A 22311-nucleotide genomic window follows, 5' to 3' on the forward strand; every position below is an offset into this window, starting at 1 on the left:
TACCAGCTGTGCAACCCCGGCCCACTCACTGCACCCCTATGAGCCAGGTGCCTCATCTCAAAACAGGCACTTCCAACTAAGGTTGTCATGAAAGTTAAATAAAATAATGCATGTAAGGTGCTTTTGCTTGGTAAGAGCTCAAACGAATGTCAGTTACTGCCGCCGCCGCTGCTGCTGCTGCTGCTGCTGTTATAACCGACTATTATTTTTCAAAAGGAAGGCTTAAAAGAAACAGCTGTTTGACCTGTGTCGGCAGAAATGTTGGAAGAGGGCAATGTAAGCTAACCTATAAAACCCATTCTTGCGATCCGAAAGAGGTGGGACTGGGGCTTTATTTACCTTTGGAAGTCATGGTTTATTGGGTTTTCAACTTTTCCTCTATGTTTTGTAACCCGATTTTTCTCAAAATTATGTTAATTAAACTTGATGAATCTCATACTATTAAGACAGTCATAGCACATCAAGAACAGCCTGGAACAGTGGATAAGCCCACATTCAAAAGACTTTTGAACTACAGATGGTCATTAAAAGGGAGAAAGGAGCCCAGAGCCTTGGGGCCTGTGGAATGACGGCTGAGGTGCTGCAAAGGCAGGAGCCCAGCATTCTTCACCAGCTTGTATGTTTCAGCTGGAAAATGCAATTGACAAATGGGCCCTACTGTTCTTAAAGAGATTTCCCCTGTGGCTACAACTGTCAACAGTGGCACGTGGAATCTGTTCATGTCGTGAATGGATAGGGTCATCTGAATTGTCCCAAATGACAGGAATAATAACGTATTTCAGTGAAAATGACACATGATTTGATCCAAAATTCTTTATATTTGTGACTTAAAATGCAAGCGATATATTAAATTATTTTGCAGGAAACTTAATTGTCCCCTACAGTTTCCAAAATGCTGTATGAACAGTTTTATTTATTATAGTTTGTGAAACTAAATGAGAAAGAGCTGGGGAAAGGGAACTTTTTTTTTCATTCCAGGAAAAAAGAAACCAAGTTGTTTTGATCATTTTGAGTATTTTAGTAAATGGAGAATAACAAAAGAAAATCCAATGTAAATGCTCTATTGTTCTTACAGATGTACAGTTCTAAATAATTAGGATCCCAAAATGCTGAAGTTATAACCAAAAGTAATTTGAATTTTGTAGCTAAATTGAACTGAGCGCTAAGAGAAGCAGCATAAGCCCCATTTTGCATTGTGGAAAATGTTAACTTCAGTAAAAGATAGAATATGATTCGCTGCTGCTTACTTTTCAGACCTTCAGAAGCTTGTGCTGACATTTCTTCCTGGCAAGGCAGTATTGACCAGTGGTTAGGATGAGGTGGGCTTTGGAACCAAATAGAGTCAAGATCAGTCTCCACCAGCTCGCTGTGTGGCTTTGGACAAGTCGCTTAACCTCTCTGAGTGTTTCCCTCTTCCTTGTCAGGCAGATGATGACAGTCCCTACCCACAGGGTCTCTGCCAAGATGAAGTAAGGAAATGCACTTGAAAAGCAGGTGGCCCAGGGCCTGACACACTGTGAGCAAACAGTGAACAAGAGTAGGAGGGAGATAGCAATGATGATGGAGATGACAAGACACAGATGGTGATGGTGGTGGTGCTTTGCTTAAACTCCCCAAATCCAGAACCCAGAGCATAAGTTATTGACCAGGACGGCTTTCCCCATAACAAAAAGCATAAAGACCAAGTTCTGAAAGAAGTTCAAGCAATGCTGTGAGAGAAAATACCAGATTTCTGATTCTTTTTCTTATTTTTTATTTTCTTCCTATTATTTCATACCTCAATGCACTATCTTTATAGAGAATTAGTTATCTGATCTTTCTGTAAAATAGTCCAGACAATCCAGTGATATCACAAGTGCCATGATTCCAGCCATTCTAGAGTTTTCACTGAAAACTACAGTGGGTTTTATCAGAGTATGAAGGATCCAGTCTGGGTACATATTGGTTTTCCTCTCGATCTTTTTTCTGTATTTATTTAGCTCTGGTTGAGGAATTGATAATTTTTGATAAAGGATATTCATTTTAGTAAGTAGGAAAATCCTGATCATGATTTTTAATTATGATTTTTATCGTGTGCTGTGTTTTATTAAAGCTCCAGGCAGTTATTCCTCATATGGAAGTATTCGTAGCTATATTTCCAAGTTCCCATAAAAGAAAACCATTACCCAAATTTATATGTGAGTGATTTTGTAATTTGTGGAATAATAACTCGTGGGGAAGTAAATCTTCGGCAGAAAACTGGGCTGGATCCTTTGAATACCAAACGAGCCTGCGAGGGAGATCAGTGAAGCCTGTAGTCTGTGTGTGATTTCATTGCGAGGAGTCTCTGTAGGGCCTTCTGATGCTAATTGACAAACAAGAGATGTCCTGTGACGCTTTTGCTTGAATATGATGCACAGAATAACTAAACCCTCAAACCATACATATAGTGTTCAAAGAAATAATAGGAAAAAGGTGACATGTCATCAATGAGTTTTTTCTTATTCTAAGTAATTGATGCCAGTCTCTTAGCTTTTTCCTGTTTCCTTCTTTTAAGCCGTTCTCAAATTGATGACAAGTTGTCAGGGTTGGTCTTGATGACCTGACAGCATTTGGAATGCTTGAAATAATTAGGGAGTGCATGTGACTGTCCCCACTCCCATTCCCCCTCCATGATTGGTGACAGCAATTTTGAACCATATTTCTTTTATTTTTAATTGATCCAAATAGTTTGAACACATTCCGTCCAAATTGGGTTGCTTTTCTTTAATAATGATTCTGTGTTTGTCATCCATTTGTTTTTTAAGCACTTGCTGTGTACTGTGTGCTAGGCATTATGGTAGGCTTAAGGATGTAGTTTCTGCCCCTTAGCTCAACCCAATGTGGGAGAACACAAGTCAACAAGAAATAAAACAGAACAGGGAAAATCCTGTCGCCGAATCCTGGCAGAACACAAGAGAAACAATAACTCACTCCAAGGGTGGGGAGCATAGAAAAAGCGCTCCCAGAGGTAAAAATGAGATGTTTCTTCCTGCTCTCCTATGCCCTTGGGAATAAAAGATGTCATTTTGATGAAATCCATCTCATTCAAACTCTGCAACTAAATAATATAATGGTAAATTTCAAGTAAGATAATTTCAGTATTAAGCTAAAAAACAATTTGGGGGTAATTTTTTTTTCAATACTCAAATCATTTTAGAAATGTAAGAAACTTTACAAGGAAGAATGTTATCTACATCATAATGGTTTAATGCAAATTCTAAATGACCATTTTCAGCCATATGCACCCAAAGACTTTGAAATCAAAATATAATACTCGATTGGACAGGACAAGATTTTACTTGTTCTCCCATAAAGAAAGTGTATGCTGTCTGAGAGTCTCCATCTCTGTCTTCACTCCAAAACCTTAGACTAAACCTAGACCAGACCCTAAACCTTATAGAGTCCACTGCTTACTGGACGTATCCAGGAGAATGTCTCCCGGCTACCTCACACTCAACATGGCCAAGACTGAACTCATCATCTCCTTGCCTCCTCTATGAATTACCCATCTCAATCGATACTGAGGTTCCTAATTCTGTCCCCCCTTCTGAATTTCCCATCCCAAAGACTCATGTCCTAGTCTGGCCCTTCGGACCCTCACACCAGCCTCCTTACTAACGTTCTTGTTGCCTGTGTCTCCTCCTTCAGGTCTTACCCACATAAGACTGGAGCTGTCAGAGTGGGCTTTAGCTCCAAAGTTTGTATCTGTTCAGGTCCCTTTGTGTCTAACGGCTCCCTTTGCACTGGATTAAGTCAGTGATGCTTGGCAACCTGCAGGATTGGTCCCCAGTCTGCCTGTCTCAGCAGCAGAATGTCTCCTTACATCAAAATTTACACCACAACCACCTGGAACTCCACCTACTTTCACATCCCCTCTGCTCCCTCCCCCACTACCATTCTGTTTCTGTACCCTCCCTGCCTTTGAGAACATACTAAGTCTGTCTGGAATGTCCCCCCCCCCCCACCCCATTCCTCTCCACGTCCCACCTCACTATCCCCTCTCCCAACCTAACTCCTTCTCCCCCATCTTTTGTGCTTCACTTGGGTACCACCTCCCCCAAGCTGGCCTCTGGGTTAGAAGCCGTTCCTTGATCTCCCACAATGCTTTGGGTGTATCTCTGTCATGGAGTTCTGGTTACTCTTTGGGTCTGTGCCCTTCACCAGATGGTGAGCTCGTGTGGTGTCTTATTGATTAATAATAAATATTGGTTAAATGAGAGAATATTTAGGTGTCACTTGTAACAGCAAAACAAATGGAAAATGGCAAAATCAACTGCTGGCACAGTTAGAAGGCATTTTATTTTCTGGTGTGTAGAACAGAAGTCCTTGTTAGATCAGCTAATCTAATAAGCAGAGAAAAAGAATGGTCTCTTGAAATTCTGCATTCACCTTCTGTTTGCATTTGCTGACATAAAGAATACATCTAATTGGATTTTCTCCTTGGGGAAATCTAAAGGAAACGAGTCCATTGCCGTCACATTTCCAATAGGCCGTTGTCCCCCACCTCTCTCAGTTTTCTCAAGGAGCCTGTGACTTCCAGCTTCTTTTAAGTTACACCCGCATCTTAGAGAGCCTCAACTAAGCACCTTCTCATTTTCATCCATGGCTCCTTGGCAAGTCATGGCACCTGAGAAGGATATGAGACGCATTCCACGGGGTTGGGAGGGGATAGCTGTGGACGAAAAGGGCATGTGCCTGCAGCGTTCTCCTCAAATTCATCCCTCCATCCATCCCTCCATCCATTATTCCACTCAACACGTGTTTATCCAGCGCTTGGCAGGGCACCTGCAGCAGGCACTCAGTAAATCTCTCTCGCCCAGCTTGTCAAGGTAGCACCACACAGTGGGTTAGAGGGCAAGTTCTAAAGCAAACCCCTGCACCCTGGTGCTGCCATATGTGGTGTGACCGTGGGCGGTCACTTAACCTCCCTGCATCTCAGTTTCCCTGTTTAAACTGGGGTAAAAATAGTATCTAACCCACAAAGCCAGATACTAGATACCATCAGAATTAAATGAGATACATATGAAGGGCTTCGCACAGTGCCTGGGCTGGGGGTGGGGCCCCAGTGATGAGCCAAGAGCCCTCCTGTGACTTACATTCTTGAGGGGGAGACAGACAAATAATTAAACAGATAAATAAATAAGATAGGAAACCAAAGGGGTTCTATGACGTGGGGAACGGTGGTGATGGCAGCCGCTTTAGGTAAGATGATCAGGAGAGCCCCCTCTGGGAAGATATTTAAACTAATACCTGAAGGGTGAAAAGGAGCCAGCCCCATGAAAAGCCATGTGGAGAATATTCCAAGCATAGCAATTGCAAAGGCTCTAAGTGGGATAGGGTGTAGAATGTTCTAGGATGAGCCAGAAGGCAGCATTGGTTAGGGTAGAATGAGCCACAGGGAAAGTGGGCACGATGCATTGAGACGGTAAGGTTGTGAGCATCTGGGAGACCATGGAATGCACTGGGATTTCATTCCAAATGTGTTGGGAAGGCAGTGAAGGATTTTAAGCAGGAGGGTAGCTTGACCTCAAAGTGGGACCTGGACAGCTCCATCACTGCCCTGGGCTCTTCACAGCCTGAGGCAAATGTGAGGTGGACCGTCCAGCACTGAGAGCAAATGGGAGTGGGGAAAGGATAGGTTGTGTTCCGCGGTGTGTGGACCATGGATACCCAGTTTCAGGAGCCCTCGCTGTGGAAGCACAGACCTATGGGATTGAGTGTTGGAGAGGGTCCTCAGAGGCCACGCCATCTGCTCCTGCTGTCTCTTCTCCCAGTGTATCACGTGAAACTGAGGCTTGAGAAAGCTCTGGATTTTCTGAGCTCACAGTGCTGGGGCTGATACTCAGAGCCCGAGCACCTGTTCTCACCGAGTGCCCTCCCTCAGCGCCCTGTGAGAGGACATGACATGCACAAATGGCCTTACTGCATCTGAGCTGTACGTCAGCATTTCTTCTCCAGACGCGGAGAAAAACTCAAAAAGGAGCACATCATCAGTCTCTTAGCTGTAGGGGGACAGGCGGACTGGACTCAGGAGCCCCGGCTTCAGCCTCTTTCAATAAGAGGAAACGAGTGACAGTGCTTAAGAACCCTCTAGAGCTCAAAGGATGACTGTGGTTGTATTTCTGTTTAGCTTAAGTGACATTTGGACAACAATGAAAAGCTGTAGGTCTTTTTAGGCAGAAATTTTCATGGGTCTTTCTATTACTGTACTGTCACATTTTAAAACCTTATAATTAATTTTACTGCTGTTAAACCCCCAAATTCCTCTTGTCCTCAAGTTTGCTGACTGTCATCTACCAAAAGCTCTTCCTCGCCCCTCCTCAGCTTTCCTGGCAGATTTTCCATATCTCCCATACATGAAACAAGTCTTCTCCTTGGACATCCATCTAAACTAGCTTTTAGTTAGAAAACCAAAAAATTATCTCTTTGTTCTACAGATTCCTGGGTGAGTTACTCCTGTTAGTATTAGATATTCATATACCTTGTTCGTTTGGAATAAGGATCCAGCATTGTTGAGCATTTACTAAGTTACTAAATAATTACTAAATTAATAAAATATGAGATAAGTAAAATAATAAAATTATTAATAAATAGTAAATAATATAAGTAGTAATAATATAATTCCAATTATGTTAAATTTTTCTTTTTCTCCTTTCTCTGTGATCGTAAAGATGACCAAGCCCCTTCCTTCATCAAGACCACTGAGGCCATTACGAGTCCTGCCTCCCACAGGCCGTAGCTCCTGCTGCCTCCTCGGCATTACCTGTGCTCTGTACATCCTTCTGCCTGCCCCTCTGCCCCCTGCCCCTCTCTGTCCCCATTTCTCCAGCCTGTCCCTTTAGATGACCACTCCCCTCAGGTTGCAGCCTCTTGACTTCACATCCCACCTCTCTGCTTCCCTTCAGAACTACCTCCTGGAAAGATTCATTGACCTCCCCTGTCCCTTTCTCCCTCGTCCACCCCTGCAGCTGCCCCTGCAAGGTCACCGGCCCCCCACCCTTTCCAGAGCTCTCTGCCGTGTGAAGGACAACCACCACTGCCTTCTCCAAACTCCTCGTCTCGGGCCTCAGGGGCCTCCCCCACCTGCCCCTGCCAGCTTTCCCTTCCGCTGCTCCTGACCCTCCTGGCAGGGCTTCAGTCCCCCTGGCAATGAGCATGCCTGGGGGATGGGGGCACGAGGGGAGGGGTCGTCCTGTGACAGTTCGGAGGAGGGATGCATAGAAGATGGGGATTTGAGGCCAGAAGCCAAGAGGGAGGTTACCCTCCTGCAGCATGATTTGTGTACCCCTGAGCAGAGTGGAGAGTGAGGGGTGCGGGAGAGTCCGTGGCGTTTGTCAGTGAGTGTGAGAGAGTGTCTGTGTGTTATGTTTTTGGCACACTCTTCTCAAACACTTGCTGTTAAGTAGAGCACAACTCAGGCCCCTGTGAGGATCTAACTGATTTAAAACAGGCATACCCTAAGTCTACTGACATCCGTGTAAAACTGGGAGAGTCGTCTCAATCCTGGACTTGGCTGGGAATTCCGACTATCAGGAAAGTGTCTCTCGTCTGTTACATGTGCAGCTTTCCCACCTCTGTTCCTTCCCTCCATATTTATCAGGACTCTGATTGCAAAACCCAACTCTAACCAGCTGAAGCAGGAGAGAGGGGTTTACTGAGGAAGAGGAGAGGGAAATGGGTCCCTGGGGCACCTCCTTTCTGCCCTTTGTCACAGCCGAATGGTGGCTGAGTTTTCCCTGGGCAGCATCCTCCTGAATCTAGGGAGCAGGGGAGCAGGCTGAAGCTTTGAGAACAAAGAGGAAAGAGCTCTCCCCTGGAAGCCCCACTCCAAGCAGGCTGTAGGAAAGAGTTGTGACTGGTTAGCTTGTCCAGGTTCATCTCTGGACCGGAGGTGGAGCGACCCCCAGCAGAACCAAATAGTGTGAAGCGCCTTCTCTGAAGACAGGGGAGGGCGGACAGCAGCATCTCTGTTGACGGCGCCTCCTGCAGAATCCAGTATTTAAAACAACTCTCAGCTCCTTATTGCCCAGATAGATACAACCCAGGCTCCGTGTAGGGCCCTTCCTTGTCTCACAGCAACCTGGCTCTCCAGATTCCAGACCCTCAGGTCTCCTGGTTCTGCCACCCTCTGCCTGGAGCTCCCTTCTCTTCCCACCTCTCCTCTGCCTGGCCAACTCCTACCCCATCTGCTAGCTCCCTCTGTAAAGCCTGCCCCTTCCTCTACACTCCACCTACTGTGTGCTGGTTCACACAGTCAGATTCCATTCCTACCTCTGTGACAGCCCTCCCCACACTGCATTATGTTTCCTCTGTCACCCTACTAGGTGACAGTGTCCTTATTTTTGTATCCAGCAGCTAGAACACTACCTAGCACATGGTAGCTGCATGGGAAATACTTGCTCCAATTATGTTGAAAAGGATAAAATGGTGTGCCTTACAAAAGAAATCGCAAAATAATTTAAAATCAAATAAGCCCATGCTTTGCTACCATCAATTAAGACTCAGCAGGTTGCATACAATTTTAATTAGGATAAATAGAGATCTTTCTCTTCTTTCAATTCATCTTAGAAATTCAATATTTTAGTTTGTCCCAAATCAATTTTTCTCGCCTCCTACAGCACTGCTTTAACATTTCATTGTTCTGAACTCCTCTTTGACATTTTCATAGTGACAGCTGGTTCTCTCACCTGCGGAGAAGGAGAGCAATATTGTGGATCTAGAATTGTTTTCCTAGTAGGTAGCTTAGCCATCGATTCTGGATAGTGGGGCCTGTGACTTCCAGAAGGGTGGTTCTCCCAACTGAGAAATCTGGATGTGCTATTTGTAGAAGAGTGTGCGTGTGTGTGCATGTTCCAGTGTGCATGTGCACGTGTGCATGTGCGCACACCTGCGTGCGCTGGAGGACTGAGGTGGGAGGGAGCAAGGAAGGCCATGTGTACTGTGAGGTCGACCGTTCAGAGCACGCGCATCTGAGTCTCTCCTGGCCAGGTCTCCCCTGACTCTCCCTGGATAAGCTGAACAGACTAAAGGTCTGTGGGAGCCTCCTTGGGTCATCTGTAAAACAAGGAGGGTCAGACCCATGCACCTGCTGCCTAGACATTCACGAGAAGCCTATCAATGTGACTCTACACTCATCTCTTTATGTTGTTTTTGTTTTTCCACAGAGGTCTCCTTGCTAGCGGTTTCACGGAAACTCATTACCTGCAAGATGGCACTGATGTCTCCCTTGTTCGAAATTACACGGTAAGTCCTACATGTTTGAACCACCATGATACTATGATATCAAATCCTTGTTAAACTTCGTAGCTGCTTTGTCCTAAGCAAAGTCACATGCCCAGATCCTTCACTCGGGCCCCCAGAAGAGCGTGTGCGTCACTTAGTGCATAGATGTTCCATTCTAACTCCAGGGAAATTTGGCTTTGGCCAGGTATGGGCCCGGACAGTCCAGGATGGCTTTTACTGGTTTTATGTGCCGGTAAAGCCAGAGGTACGGTTTTACGGCAGGCTCACCTGGAAACCACCTGCCAATGACAGCGGGATGCTCAGTTGCGAAAATCCCTTCTAGAAAACCTAGGCAAAGTTAGAGATGGCTCAGAAGGCAGTCATCCCTGGGCTGAATGTTGCTGCATTAAACTTGGAAATACCTTAAAGAAACTCAAAGGAAAAGGGACTCTGCTTAACCTACTTGTTATAGATGCTCCACCATGTTGATATGATTCTATAACGTAGTTGTTACTATCATGTAATATTTGTCACCTCTTAGCTTTTCTGGTATTTAATGTTTTGTATGTGACTTGGAACACATGCTTAATTTTATTTGTTCCTTTAACAAATACTTGCTGTGCATTCTCTGTGCTCGGCCTCCCGTGTGAATATGGGGCTTCAAAGAAAGTTTCTGCCCTCTGAGGTTTAGGAAGGTTACTTGTCTTAAAGAGCCATGGGTATTTGTTTTCAAAAGAATAAGCAGGCAGGCCCGGTGGCGCAGCAGTTATGTGCACACGTTCCGCTTCTCAGCAGGCCAGGGTTCACCAGTTCGGATCCCGGGTGCGGACATGGCACCGCTTTGCAAAAGCCATGCTGTGGTAGGCGTCCCACATATAAAGTAGAGGAAGATGAGCACGGATGTTAGCTCAGGGCCAGTCTCCCTCAGCAAAAAGAGGAGGATTGGCAGTAGTTAGCTCAGGGTTAGTCTTCCTTAAAAGAAAAAAAAAGAAAAAAGAATAAGCTTATTTAGAGGTAGGCTTTACATTCATAACTGAAGTGTTGTCGAGCAGCTATTACCATCTGCCACGCTTTCTCACTTGTCTGCGTTATGCCAACTCTTGTTTGTTAATGCCTGGGCAAGTTTGAAAGAGTCAGAGAAATCCCTAGGAGGCAGAACAAGGAGGGATGGAAGCCCAGAGCAATAGGCTGGGGGCTTGTGGTCATGGGGCCCCAAACGGCAATTCAGGGCCCAGAGAGAGGACCTGGTACTTGGGGTTTGGGACAAGAGAAGGTGGGTGTCTATGATTGAGAATCCCATAAAAGCTGGGCCCCCAGAGAAATGTTTCTTCTGTGAAAAAGGACAAGAAAAACTTCAGTCCAGAGAAGGGGCAACAGAGAGAATTGTGTCCAGGTGTCTTGGCTTGAAGAAAGATTTCATAAAAAAATAGAGAAATTGAAACCCCAGATAACCTCATAAGTGTATGTGTGGAAAGGGGTAGACTGGTGTCCAAATTTCTAATTCGAGCATAGGCATAGAATTCCCAGTAAATACATGAACCTCAAAACTGGTCCCAAATCAGCAACCCTGGGTCCCTGAAATTGAAGCCAACTCCAGATTTTTCTATAGGGATATTTCTACAGCCCAGATTACATGAGATGCCCACATAACCAAGAACAGAGAATAATAAAATATTAAAGATGAAGTCAAAATTACAAAACACACAATGATAAAAGCCACTGTGAGCAAGCATCAGTGGGCAAGAGAAACAACAGAATTAGCACCTCCAGGAATGCAACATAATAGAAAAGTCAGAGAAAAAATTTAAATATTTTAAAGAGAACAGAATAGGCTTAATAGAAATTCCAGAGTAAAGATACAGAAAAAAATTAGGAAAAAAGCAATGTTTAAACAGAGTATGATGAGAATGTCTCCCAGTTGAAGAAAGACATAAGTTCCAAGGAAGAAGAATGAAAATGAACCCACTCCAGGATGGCTGGTAGCGAGACTGCAGGACCAAAGATGGAATCCTAAAACCACTCGAGAGGAAAAAAAGATTTGTACAAAATGACAATTGAACTGACAACAGACTTCTTATTAGCAACTATAGAATTAAAACTTCAGAGAGCTGAGGGAAAAGTATTGTCAACCTCCGTTCTATACTCAATTAAATTATCTTACAAAAATAAGGGTGAAATTCATTTTCAAAGACGCAAAGACAAGAGAATTTACTATTCTCAGATTCTAACAATATCTATCAAAGAAAAACTACCAAAGAAAATCTTAGTAAGAAGAAAATTGGACACAAGAGTCGAGGGAAGGATGTCAGAGGCAATAGGAAGAAAAGTAATTGCATGTGAATAAATCTAAAAAGGCTACTTAAAATAATAATTATAACAATAATGACTAAATTTGGATGTTTTAAAACCAGGCAGCAAATAGGTTTAAAGCAGTTTAAGAATTTGTATTGTACTAAGAATAATAAAGATGCTGATTAACTTTAGAGCTTGATAAGAAAGTATGTATCTTGCAAATTAGTATAACCGTTAAAAGAATAGAAAAACAGAATGTATAATTCCAAACGATAGAGGATGGACAAAAATAGTGTAGCAAACCAGTAAAAGACAGGAAAGAAGGAAAAGAATTTAAAAAGAAGCAGAATAAATATAAACACAAAATAATATGATAACAATGAGTCAACATATTAATCTAATTATATGTAAATAGACTGAATCTGTTTGTTAAAGTAGGAACAGATTATCTACTTAGAACTTAAAATATAATCCAGCTGCATAATTTTTACAAGATTCACACTCAAAATACAAAATGGTTGGGGCTGGCCCCGTGGCCGAGTGGTTAAGTTCGCGCACTCCGCTGCAGGCGGCCCAGTGTTTCGTCAGTTTGAGTCCTGGGCGTGGACATGGCACTGCTCATCAAACCACGCTGAGGCGGCGTCCCACATGCCACAACTAGAAGGACCCACAACGAAGAATATACAACTACGTACCCAGGGGCTTTGGGGACAAAGAGGAAAAAAAAAAATACAAAATGGTTGTAAAAGAAATAGAAAAAGATATAGTAGACAAATCTTACCCAAAGAAAGTTGCCACAGTAGTATTAACATCAGACAAGCTAGATCTTAGGGCCAAAAAGGGCATTATTAGGGATGAAGGGGGTGATCTCTTAATGATAAAAGGAATAATTCAAAAGGATGGTGAATGAATTGTGAACATCTATGTGCCAGTAAAATAGTCTCAAAACTAAAATAATCAAAATAATTGCCACGAGGAATTCACAAATCCACAACCAGAGAGGGAGATTTTAATATACCTCTCTCAGAAATGAAGATTTTTTAAAATGAGCAGAAATTAATGAGAAGGAAGACAAAAAAATTGAGAGAATCAATTAAACCAAAAGCTGGTTCTTTGAAAATATTAATGAAAGGAACAAAACACGAACCAAGAAAAGAAGGAAGAATTCCTAAGAAAACAATATTAGGAACACAAAGAGGGTTGTAACTATTGCTGTACAGAGATTTTTAAAATCACGAAAATGTCGTGAACAATGCTAACCGTTTTCTTAAAAATGTGAATTCCTAACGCTAGTTCAAGGTGAAATAGAAAAATTTAAATATAACTATATAAAGAAATTAAATCAATAATAGTATTTTTTAAATCCACCCCCCAAAATAGCATCAAACCTAAATGATTTTATCAGGTGAATTTTATAAAACCTATAAAGAACAAATAGTTCCTGAGAATTAAAAAGAAAAAAATATATATTTAAAGGGAGGAGAGAGCAACTACCAAAATCAGAAAAAGAGCAGCCACAAAATGAATATTATAGACTAGTTTCAATTATGAACATAGTTGCAAAAATCCTGTAAAATAGTTACAAATATATCCAGCACATATTTTAAAAAATACTTTTTGACCAAATGGTACTTATCTGAGAATGCAAAGATGGTTCAACGTTAGTATGTCTATAATGTAATTCAATGTATTCATGTGTTCAGATGAAAAGTGTTATTATAATTGGTACTACTTCTTCAAATCTACTCCATATTATTTATTATGTAGATGAGAAGACTCTTGTGGGTGGGAAATGTTTCTCGTATCTCCTTTCTGCCCCCATAGAGCCTCACCCAGCATCTTGCATACTCTACATTTTCAAAAAATGATTCATTTAGCCATTGCAGCATCTTAGGTGATGCCACACAGAATCCATTCATTCATTTTTTCATTCACTCAGCAAACATTTATTAACCACCTTTTGTGTGAAGGCCGTTAGGCTATGAAGATGCAGGCTGAATAAAATATACTCCTTGGCATATAAATTCTGCTACTAGAGAGGTGGGGCACTTAAAAAACATAAAAACAATTATGTTTTAATATAATTGCTACAATAAAAGGTATATACAAAATACCATTGGAACATTGTAGAGGCCGTGGTTAGTTTTAACTCGTTGGTGGCCATTCCACTAAGACAATGATATTTAATCGTGGTCTTTAAAAATGGGTAAAGAAGGGAACAGTTGGTATGAACCCTTTGGTACTAAAGAGTTTTGACTTTATCTTACTCAAACATGGAAGCCTTAGAAAGTTTATGTGCAGAGGAAGGGCATGTTTAGTTCTGTGCTTTCGAAGGGGTCTCTGATGGCAGAATAGAAGATGGATTGGTAGGAATACTGGTAGAGAGAAGGTGAGAAGATTTGGTAGAGGCCTAATGTCATTGATGAAGGTTTTGCCTGCCGAAGTAGACCTTGCAATGGATGGAACTGGCCAAATTCAAGAGAGCTTGAGGAGGCAGAAGAGACAGGATCCGGTGACAGTGGATGAGCATTGTCACCAGCAGTGCTCTCCCTTCTGGTTAGGCTGGTCGTTGGGCGGTTTGTTTCTCACTGGCACCATTAAGGAGCAGTCTTGGTTTTGAAAGACAGAGGCGATGAGTACAGGTTTGTCCCTGTTGAGTTTGTGGTGGATCAGCCAAGCAAAGGTGTTCAGTAGGCGTTGGAGACGTGGCTCTGCAGTAGAGGAGAAAGATGGAGGCCAAAGTGGAGATCTGAGGATCAACCTTAGATATAAGTCAGAGTTGGTGCCATGACTTCACACTTGACTTTCTTTTTTTTTTCCTTTTTGCTAAGATGATCGTATTTAAAATATGCGTTTAGAGTTAGCACTAAAGCTATCCTCACAGTGTGACTTGTTGTTCCAAATAGAAGCAGAAAAAAGAGAGATCCTGGAAATACTCTGACAATAGGCTTGAGTCCTCCAGATAGCCATTATATGTGACGGTGCATGGTACTTGCCTAATACGGGCGTATCCAGGACATGTAAGATATGCTTCCAAAGTTATTTTAACCAATTCGTGTTTTCTGTTTCAATATCCCTTACTAATCTTCCTTTTCTTAGGCATTTTTTGACCTTTTTTCTCATTTGGGAAGAAAAATGCAATATGAGAGAAGAAGAAACAGAGGACTAGATAAACGAGAGTCCGGCCACTGTTGGGTCTGTTTTGGGCTTAGAACATGAAGAAGGCTGAGGCTGTAACTCCAGCATCTTAGAAAGCAGCCTGGGTGGAAGGGTGCTGGCATGTGACTAGTAGTTGTCTCTGTGGTGGGGGATCCGTATTTTCTATGTTCTGTGATTGTTGTGTGTATGGGGGGAGGGGGATTACATTTTTCTTTCTCCTCATTTTTCCACGAGGTGATTGTGTCAATGGGCAAATGTCTGCTCCATCCCTCTGCTCATCCCTCGCTCCTCCCCATGCAACTGTCTGAAATTTCAGAGAGGAGGAGGGGAAGAGGCAGGCCCTGATAACCCCTGGTCCCTGCTAGTTGGGGAGGGAGTGGAGCCCCTGCCTTGGGAAGGCCATGAGGCTAGCATTGCTGTCTTCCCTCAGTCAATGGTGGGTGAGACTTGCTCACTCCTACATGTAGTATTCTATACAATGGTGTTCTACAGCCCCAACGCCCCCAGGAGGGGTCCCAAGGCTTGGCTAGCAAGAAGAGGATGACGGGGGAATGAGGAGGGATGAAGGGTGGAAATTGCAGGAAGCCTCACTTCTTCTCAGACCTAAGTTATGTCCTCTAACAGAATATACCAGAAGCCCCTTTTTGGAGTTAATTAAGCTGATACTGTATTTTGATCTTCATGGTCCCTTTGAATCTATCTTCAATGAGTAAAGCTACTGGAGGCTAGGTTAATTGATACTCTCAAACCCCTGGAACCAAGAAGCGCATATTGCTTTTACAATTAGAAAAATAAGGACTTTTCCTGTAATCCAGCAGCTACCTTCTCCCATTCCTTTGAGTGCCATGCTGAGCTGTCAGCCATGTTACTGTAAAGATAAGGAGGTAACAGTCTTGTTCGTTAAAGAAAACCCACAGCCCTAGACAGCTGGTCCTTCCAGCAGAAACCCCTTAAAGGGAGTCCGAGGCCTCGTGTTGTCTTTCGTGGTGAGGAGACAGATGCAGCATTTGGGGTTTTGCTTCTATTGAATCAGGCTGGAAAACAAAAAGAAATGTGTTGACTCATCTCCTTATCCCCCAAAGTCAGCACACAGTGAATTTTCCTAAACTTAAAATTATGTATAAAATAAGAACCACTTTTTGGCTCTAGTGTCTTCTTTGTCTTTTTAATTTAAGCTCTCAACAAATCAGTGTAAGCTGGTTGACAAACAGAGTAGTGGCTGATTTGAATTTTGGAGTTGATCAGTTGTGTTTAATCTCTCCATTGTCCTGACAGGATGAAGTATTTGTGACTTGATCCTTTACTGACCACATCTCAGGGAAAATTATGGTTTATATTGTCGCTTTGAATAAGGGCTGTGGGAGACAACACACATGATATTTACGCTATTTACATCCCAGAAGACAGCCGTGGGAAAGGCCGGAGTCGCCCTCCAGAGAGCCTCCTAAAGGCTGCTGTGCTGGGTAGCAGTGTGTCCATCTGCTGCGTGCGTGTTAACTGAGTGTCTGCACTGTGCCAGGCGCTGAGAATACAGCAGGGATTAACAGCAGACAAGGGGCCCACGGGGGCTAGAGGGGGGAGACTGAATCACAGACCTGATTGACATCTGTGCTGAGGGCACTTAAGGAAAGGCCAAGGGACCTCATCTGCTCTAAGGGCTCATGGAAGGCTTCCTGGAGGAAGAAACGTGTGAACCAAGATCTGAAGGTTGAGGCGGCATGAACCGGGGACAGGAAAGGGAAGGACATTCCAGGCTGATGCTGAGTTTTACATGGAGTGGGGGAAGTGTTTAAAAGTTGACAGAGGCCGGAGTATGTACGACTCGGAGGCCATGGTGATAAATTCGGTTGTCGTGGAGGAACATTGGGAAGCCACTAAAAGATCTCACCCAAGGGGGTGTCATCAACAGGTGTGAGCTTTGAAAAGACCCCACTGGCGGCAGCATGAAGGGAATCAGAGACGATAAGAGGAGGATTTCAGCAAGATCAGGCGCTCAGCTCTTGTGGAAGAGCCTGAAGTCCAGGGGAGAGGAGGTGACTGCTGAGGCCAGGCGCGTGGAGTTGGGGAGAAGGAAAAGTGTCTGACCTTATACACGTGAGCAAGGCCCAGAGAGATTCCGCTTGCTGTATGTGTTTCTCGTTGGAAACATTTATGAGAACATTTGCTATGACACATGTCGAAAGGGAACCACTCAACGTCAACTGAGACCGGACCATCAGATAGGTGTGGAATCCAATATTTAGGTCAAAAGTATTGTTTGGGTGACATCCCATCCATTTCCATGGCAAACGTTTCCTATCAAAAAAGGAGTAGAATCTTCTACACTCGGCTTGGACTGAACGTGTCGGGGCAAATGGCTATTAGGGAGTGACAGTCAGTTGCACTTAGAGAGCATCTGAAAAGTATGAAAAGCTGATTCTGGAGGCAGGAGGGAAGTCAGAGATCATTCACATCTCATAAGTGTACCAGGTATGAGCAAGGCCCATTATCGTCTTCTTTAAAAATGATTTAAAATGGAATTAATTTCCCCACTGTGCTGTACTCTACACACATCTGACTATCAGCTCTCCCAGGCTTGCCTCCCTCTCAAATGGCTGCTCGCTTCTCTCCCTGACAGAGGCCAGACCTCCCCCACTTCCCCTCAGGTCTTCAGCGTGTCCTGTGCTGGTTTCCACCTCCACGGCAGTCGTACAGCCTCTCCTTATGCACTGACACTGCTGCTCCAGCTCAGGCCCTCCCTTCTTCTCAACTGCAAGATGCCGTAGCCACCTCACACTCTCCCCCAACTTCCAACCTCACCTAGGATTAATCCAGCCCTGACTCCTGCCTGAATGACCCTTCTAGAATATCTTTCTGTTTATGCCATTCCCTGTTGCACTTAATTTTGATCTTCCCAAATCGTCAAGAGCTTCCCCAATGCCCCCTCAATCAAGTGCAAACTTCTTAGATGAGTATTTACATTCCACAGTGGTGACCTGCCCTACCCTGTCATGCACGCATCCATTTGTTCATACCCTCACTCAACAATAAGCGTCTGTTGAGGGCCCGATAAGACAGCTAACATTAAGGAAGCATCAACAACGTGCCAGGGCTCTGTGCACAGTGCTTTTCATACATTTTATACATTGTCTGAGCCTCACAGTAAATCAATTTTTTGCTATTTTTATACCCAGATGAGGAATCTGAGACATAGAGGGGTTGAGTAACTAGACCAAGCCCACAGCTAATAAGGATTCAAACCCACGTGGTCTGATCTGAGTTCCTAACCACCATGATACACTGCCTCTGATTCACTTGAAACAAAATACTATAAGTGTCTCTGTTATATGCTCCTGGCTGTGGTGTTTGTTGCAGTGGAATCAGTCTATAAGACTGCAGCCAGCTGGCTTAGAGAATGGACTGGCATTCATTCTCAAAGAGAGACTCTCAGCAAATGCTTCTGGGGGAAAGCAGAGGATGTTCTGCTGAACTGTGGTCCTGGAATATGGGGAGAGGACAGGCCTCAACAGCCATCTGGGAATGTCTCTGAAGCCCCGCTGAGCTGAGATCCGTAAAGGTCTAACACTTTGTGGCAGTGTGCAGAAAGGAGGAGGACACGGTCCCTGTCCTCAGGGAACATACAGTCTGACTACAGATGACACAACTTGCCTGTGACAAGGATGCTTTAGGAGCCAAGCAACAGAAAAGCCAAATCCATGTGGAATCGGAAATGAGTTCCCAGAGGAGGTCCAGGTTTTGGTGACTTTCCTTCTGTAAAGTTCGCAGGAAGAGGAAGGCTCTGGAGAGGCCTTCGTCTGGGGGCAATATTTGTAGAGGTTGGGCTCACAAGCCAGGGAGACAGTCTGCCCAGGCTTAGATCCCAGCTCGAGCACGAACCAGCCATGAACGTGAACCTAAAACAGACCTGACACGGAACCTGGTGCACAGTCACGCCTTTAGATGGTGAGCCAGCTGTGCCTCTGCTCTGTTTTGATGATTGATTCGCAACAGTTCTTTACCACCCTGGACCGTGTGTTCCTTCTGTAGTCCCTCAGGTGTTGTGATAATAGACTTAGAAAGTACACTGTGGCCAAGAAAAAGGTGGACAAGCTGTGCTGAGAACTGAGCTCTTAAGGCACGTGTGTCGCCATGAAATAGCAGCTGGCCCCTTAGCTATCTGAGTCCAGCTCCTGCCAGGCCCCTCTTGTTCATGTCCGGGGGTCTACCCAAAGTCTCCCCCCAGCATCTAAGAAGATCTGGAGCTGAGAGTTAGGAACTAGTAAGAGAATGTAGGAAAATCACACTGCCTTCTCTCTCATGGGTCAGTGTCTCTCACGTTCATTCACTCATTCTAAGCAAATGCACTCAGACCGGGTTCAGTGCAGAGGAGAAGAGGTAGGGCTTTCAGCCTAATGGGTTTAAATACATATTTCCATCTTCCGGGTCTGTAACAATGCTTTGCATTTCACAAATCGCTTCCTCACAGAATGTTTATTTGATCCCTAAAGCCCTGGGCAATAAGTGTCAATCCCATTCTACAGATTAAAAATTTAGCCTCTGAGTCTCAAACCCCGAGACTTCCGACTCCAGAGGGATCTAGTGCTCCCACGCTTGCAGCCAGGCTGTGTGCAGCACCCTCTTCCCGGAGGTCCAAAGACCGTGGACATGATTTTTTAAGCATTTGTTCTGTAAGAATTCCAGCAGAATTCCAGCACAGCAAAATAATGCGAATGGCCCCTGAGGTTGGTCTTCATCGTCTTTTAACCAGACATGGTTCTTGTCAGTGCTGGGAACAGAGATAGCCCTGGGAGTGTGGGTGTGGCGGCTTATTTCTTAATCATTCTGTCCCAAACACTCTGAGGGCTAAGCGCAATGTACTCAGTCACAGAAACACTCAGGGCTGCAAAGTCACTGTTTCCTTTGCTTGAATGCACTGTCTCCTTGTTTTAGTCTCAAGCAAACATGTTGTATGTGGGGGCCTGATGTTCCATTCAAGGGAACAGAGGCTGGACCGCAGTCATGCTGAAATGCAGGTCAGCAACTCGTGCGTGCACACACACACACACGTGCACACATACATACACATGCATACACACACCCGCTTACTCACACACCCTCAGACCTCTCCTGTGTGCGGATCTTTCTGAGTGTGGGAATGACTTAACTTTCCTAGGATTCCCCGAGTGACACTGTAATGAGGTTCTGCTGTACTTGAGAAAGCATTCCATTCAAGTTTGGATTTTAGGTGCTAGCCTGTCTTCCCAAAAAGAGAGACTCGTGAGGGCACATGTTCATAGCAACAAGATGTGGAGGGAAGCGGTTTGGCCTGGAGTCGAGAGGCCTAGATTTTCGTCCCTGTTCTGTCACTAACCAACTCCATGATCTCAGACAGTTGTTTAACGAGCCAGGGCCTCAGTTTCCACATCTGTTCAGGGAAGAGGCTGGCTGAAAGAAGAAGGTTGGCCTTAGATGGCCTGAAGCTTCCTTCCAGCCAGAACACTGTGTGATTCAAATACTAAATCAAGACAGTTTGGCACATTGCATATGGTCGGGGGAGGCCCTTTAAAGTTCCCAAGGAGAAAAGAGCTGAAAATAATCTTCGCTCAGCATATTCCCTAACAGACTGTCTGCTCGCAGCCCTTTTTAATCACAAGGTCAGGCCATTTTTTGTTAGCAATTTAGCATATAAAATTCCTTTCTTTCTAGTCCACTGAGAATTGGGTAACAGAATTTTGATTTTACTTCCCGTATGGCCTAGAGTTGAGGGCTGCTATTTTCAAGCTCAAGAGCTCTTATTCCATCTTCCTCTTACCCACCATTATATTTGATTGGTAGTATTAAACAGGAGGAAAATTTATTTTACTGGAGTGGAGAAATGCATCAGGTTAAGTAATAAGTATATGAAATACATGGTTCGAGGTTTTGTAAAGGAAAAGATGTAATTTTGTGGTTATGCATATTTGGGACTGTTTTCTATGGTATGTTTTGTTGGTAGAAATAGAATGTTTTGGATCAGCAGAGCTAGACAATGACGACTGTGCTAATAGGGCAATGTCTTGTTCGGCAATGTCTTTACAGACGGGAGCATGATAAAAAGACGGTATGGTTTGACACGCTTGAGGCAATCGAAAGGGATGCAGTTTGGGAAAGTTTGCAAGGGTGATTGTTGTGATCGATAGAGCCAGTGCTCGCTGGGGCACGAGACCTCCTTAGGCAGGAAGGATGCCTGCCTCTCTGTATCAGTGCATGGGTGGCAACCCGGCCCTTGGATATGGGGACACACACTCACCCGGAGACTTTCCTGAGTGGGCACTGCTGGCCACTGACGATGATGCTACCTGCACTGCTCCTCCCGCTTCAGCTGCCACCAAAGGGGGTCGTATCCCCCGGAGGGGTAGGAGGGCCCATCCCTTCCACTCCCCACAATCAAATTCCCCCACCAATTATGTGACACATGGTGTGACAAGTATGTCTTTGTGAGCTATGAATTTATCTATATGATGACTGACTATGTTATAAAAGTGAAATTGCATTTGTTTAAACATTCAGTGAATCATATTGCAAAAAACAAAACTTCATGAAATTGTAATTGTCCTGGAGAATCTGGAATTTGGAGTTCTGGTAATTATGCTTAGTAATCGCAGAAGTTAATCACTGCTTAGATTAGTCAGGAGTGAGCAACGGGCTTGTTAGTCAACTGTCTAAAGGTAAAATCAAAAGTGGTTTTAGAGCTAAGAAATAGTTGTTAACTCTGGTAATGACGAACAGAGGTGGGTTCTTTCAGGAGAGCTAAGACCTACCGCCTCCTCTTCTGTAAGCAATACTTCAACAAGTTGTTGAACTGGAAATTAATTTTATACTAATTTGTTCTCAGCTCATGCTTTAATGAGCTTATATTTCTGGGTATTTAATTTGAAAGTACATTTGATAAATAATGCATTAAAAATAAATTGAGACTGAGAATAAATGAGTTTGAAATTTCAGAGGTCAGTAATTAAGATTATTCCCACCATTTGGTTTTTCACTTTTTAACCAATCCTTAGCTGCCTATATTTCACATTTCTCTAAAATGAGGCAAATTCTGTAAAGTGTGGAACCCCTCAAAGATATGTAACAGTCAAAAACCAGTGATTCTGCTTACCCGAAGCAGCCTAAACTGTAGCACTGGCTGCTATCCTTTCACTTTCTGACTCGTCTCAGGTCAGACATGCCTGCAGGGTGCCCAGGACTGAAATCCTCTCTCCAATCCCCCATGTAGAGGGAACAGGGACCCTGCTGATGCCCTGGGGCATTATGATCCAATTACATGACCCTCTCCTGTTTAGAGAATTGTTATCTTGTCTCCCTTAAGTACTCAAGCCAAAGTTATCTCTAGAGAGGGGACTGTAGAGCCTTTCAAAGTTATTTCACATGGAAGCTAAAGAGGCAAGCTGGCAGCAAGGTCCCCATGGCCTGGTGGATGCCTGATGCGGCTGGCAGGCGGGTGCCCCCACCACCCTCCGTCATGCACACTTTGGTAAGCCTCACACTCATTGAGAAGGACAGCCTCTGTAGGGGGAGGAGCAGGGTACTATGAGTGTCGTGCTCCTGCACCTGAATCTTCCAGCCGAGCAGAACGAACCTGGGCCCTGAACTGCC

General features: G+C 44.1%; 1 protein-coding gene across 2 annotated transcripts in view; it reads left to right on the forward strand.

The window, feature by feature from the left end:
• Positions 1-22311, forward strand: part of ADAM12 (ADAM metallopeptidase domain 12) — a 335115-nt gene that overhangs the window by 193623 nt on the left and 119181 nt on the right. For both annotated transcript variants that reach the window (XM_023637167.2, XM_070275598.1), the window contains one exon: positions 9186-9264. In XM_023637167.2, the coding sequence (XP_023492935.2) occupies positions 9186-9264 (79 nt within the window). The remainder of the gene's footprint in view (positions 1-9185; positions 9265-22311) is intronic.

This window comes from Equus caballus, chromosome 1 (genome assembly GCF_041296265.1).
Source record: "Equus caballus isolate H_3958 breed thoroughbred chromosome 1, TB-T2T, whole genome shotgun sequence".
In the NCBI taxonomy this organism is placed as follows: Eukaryota; Metazoa; Chordata; class Mammalia; order Perissodactyla; family Equidae; genus Equus; species Equus caballus.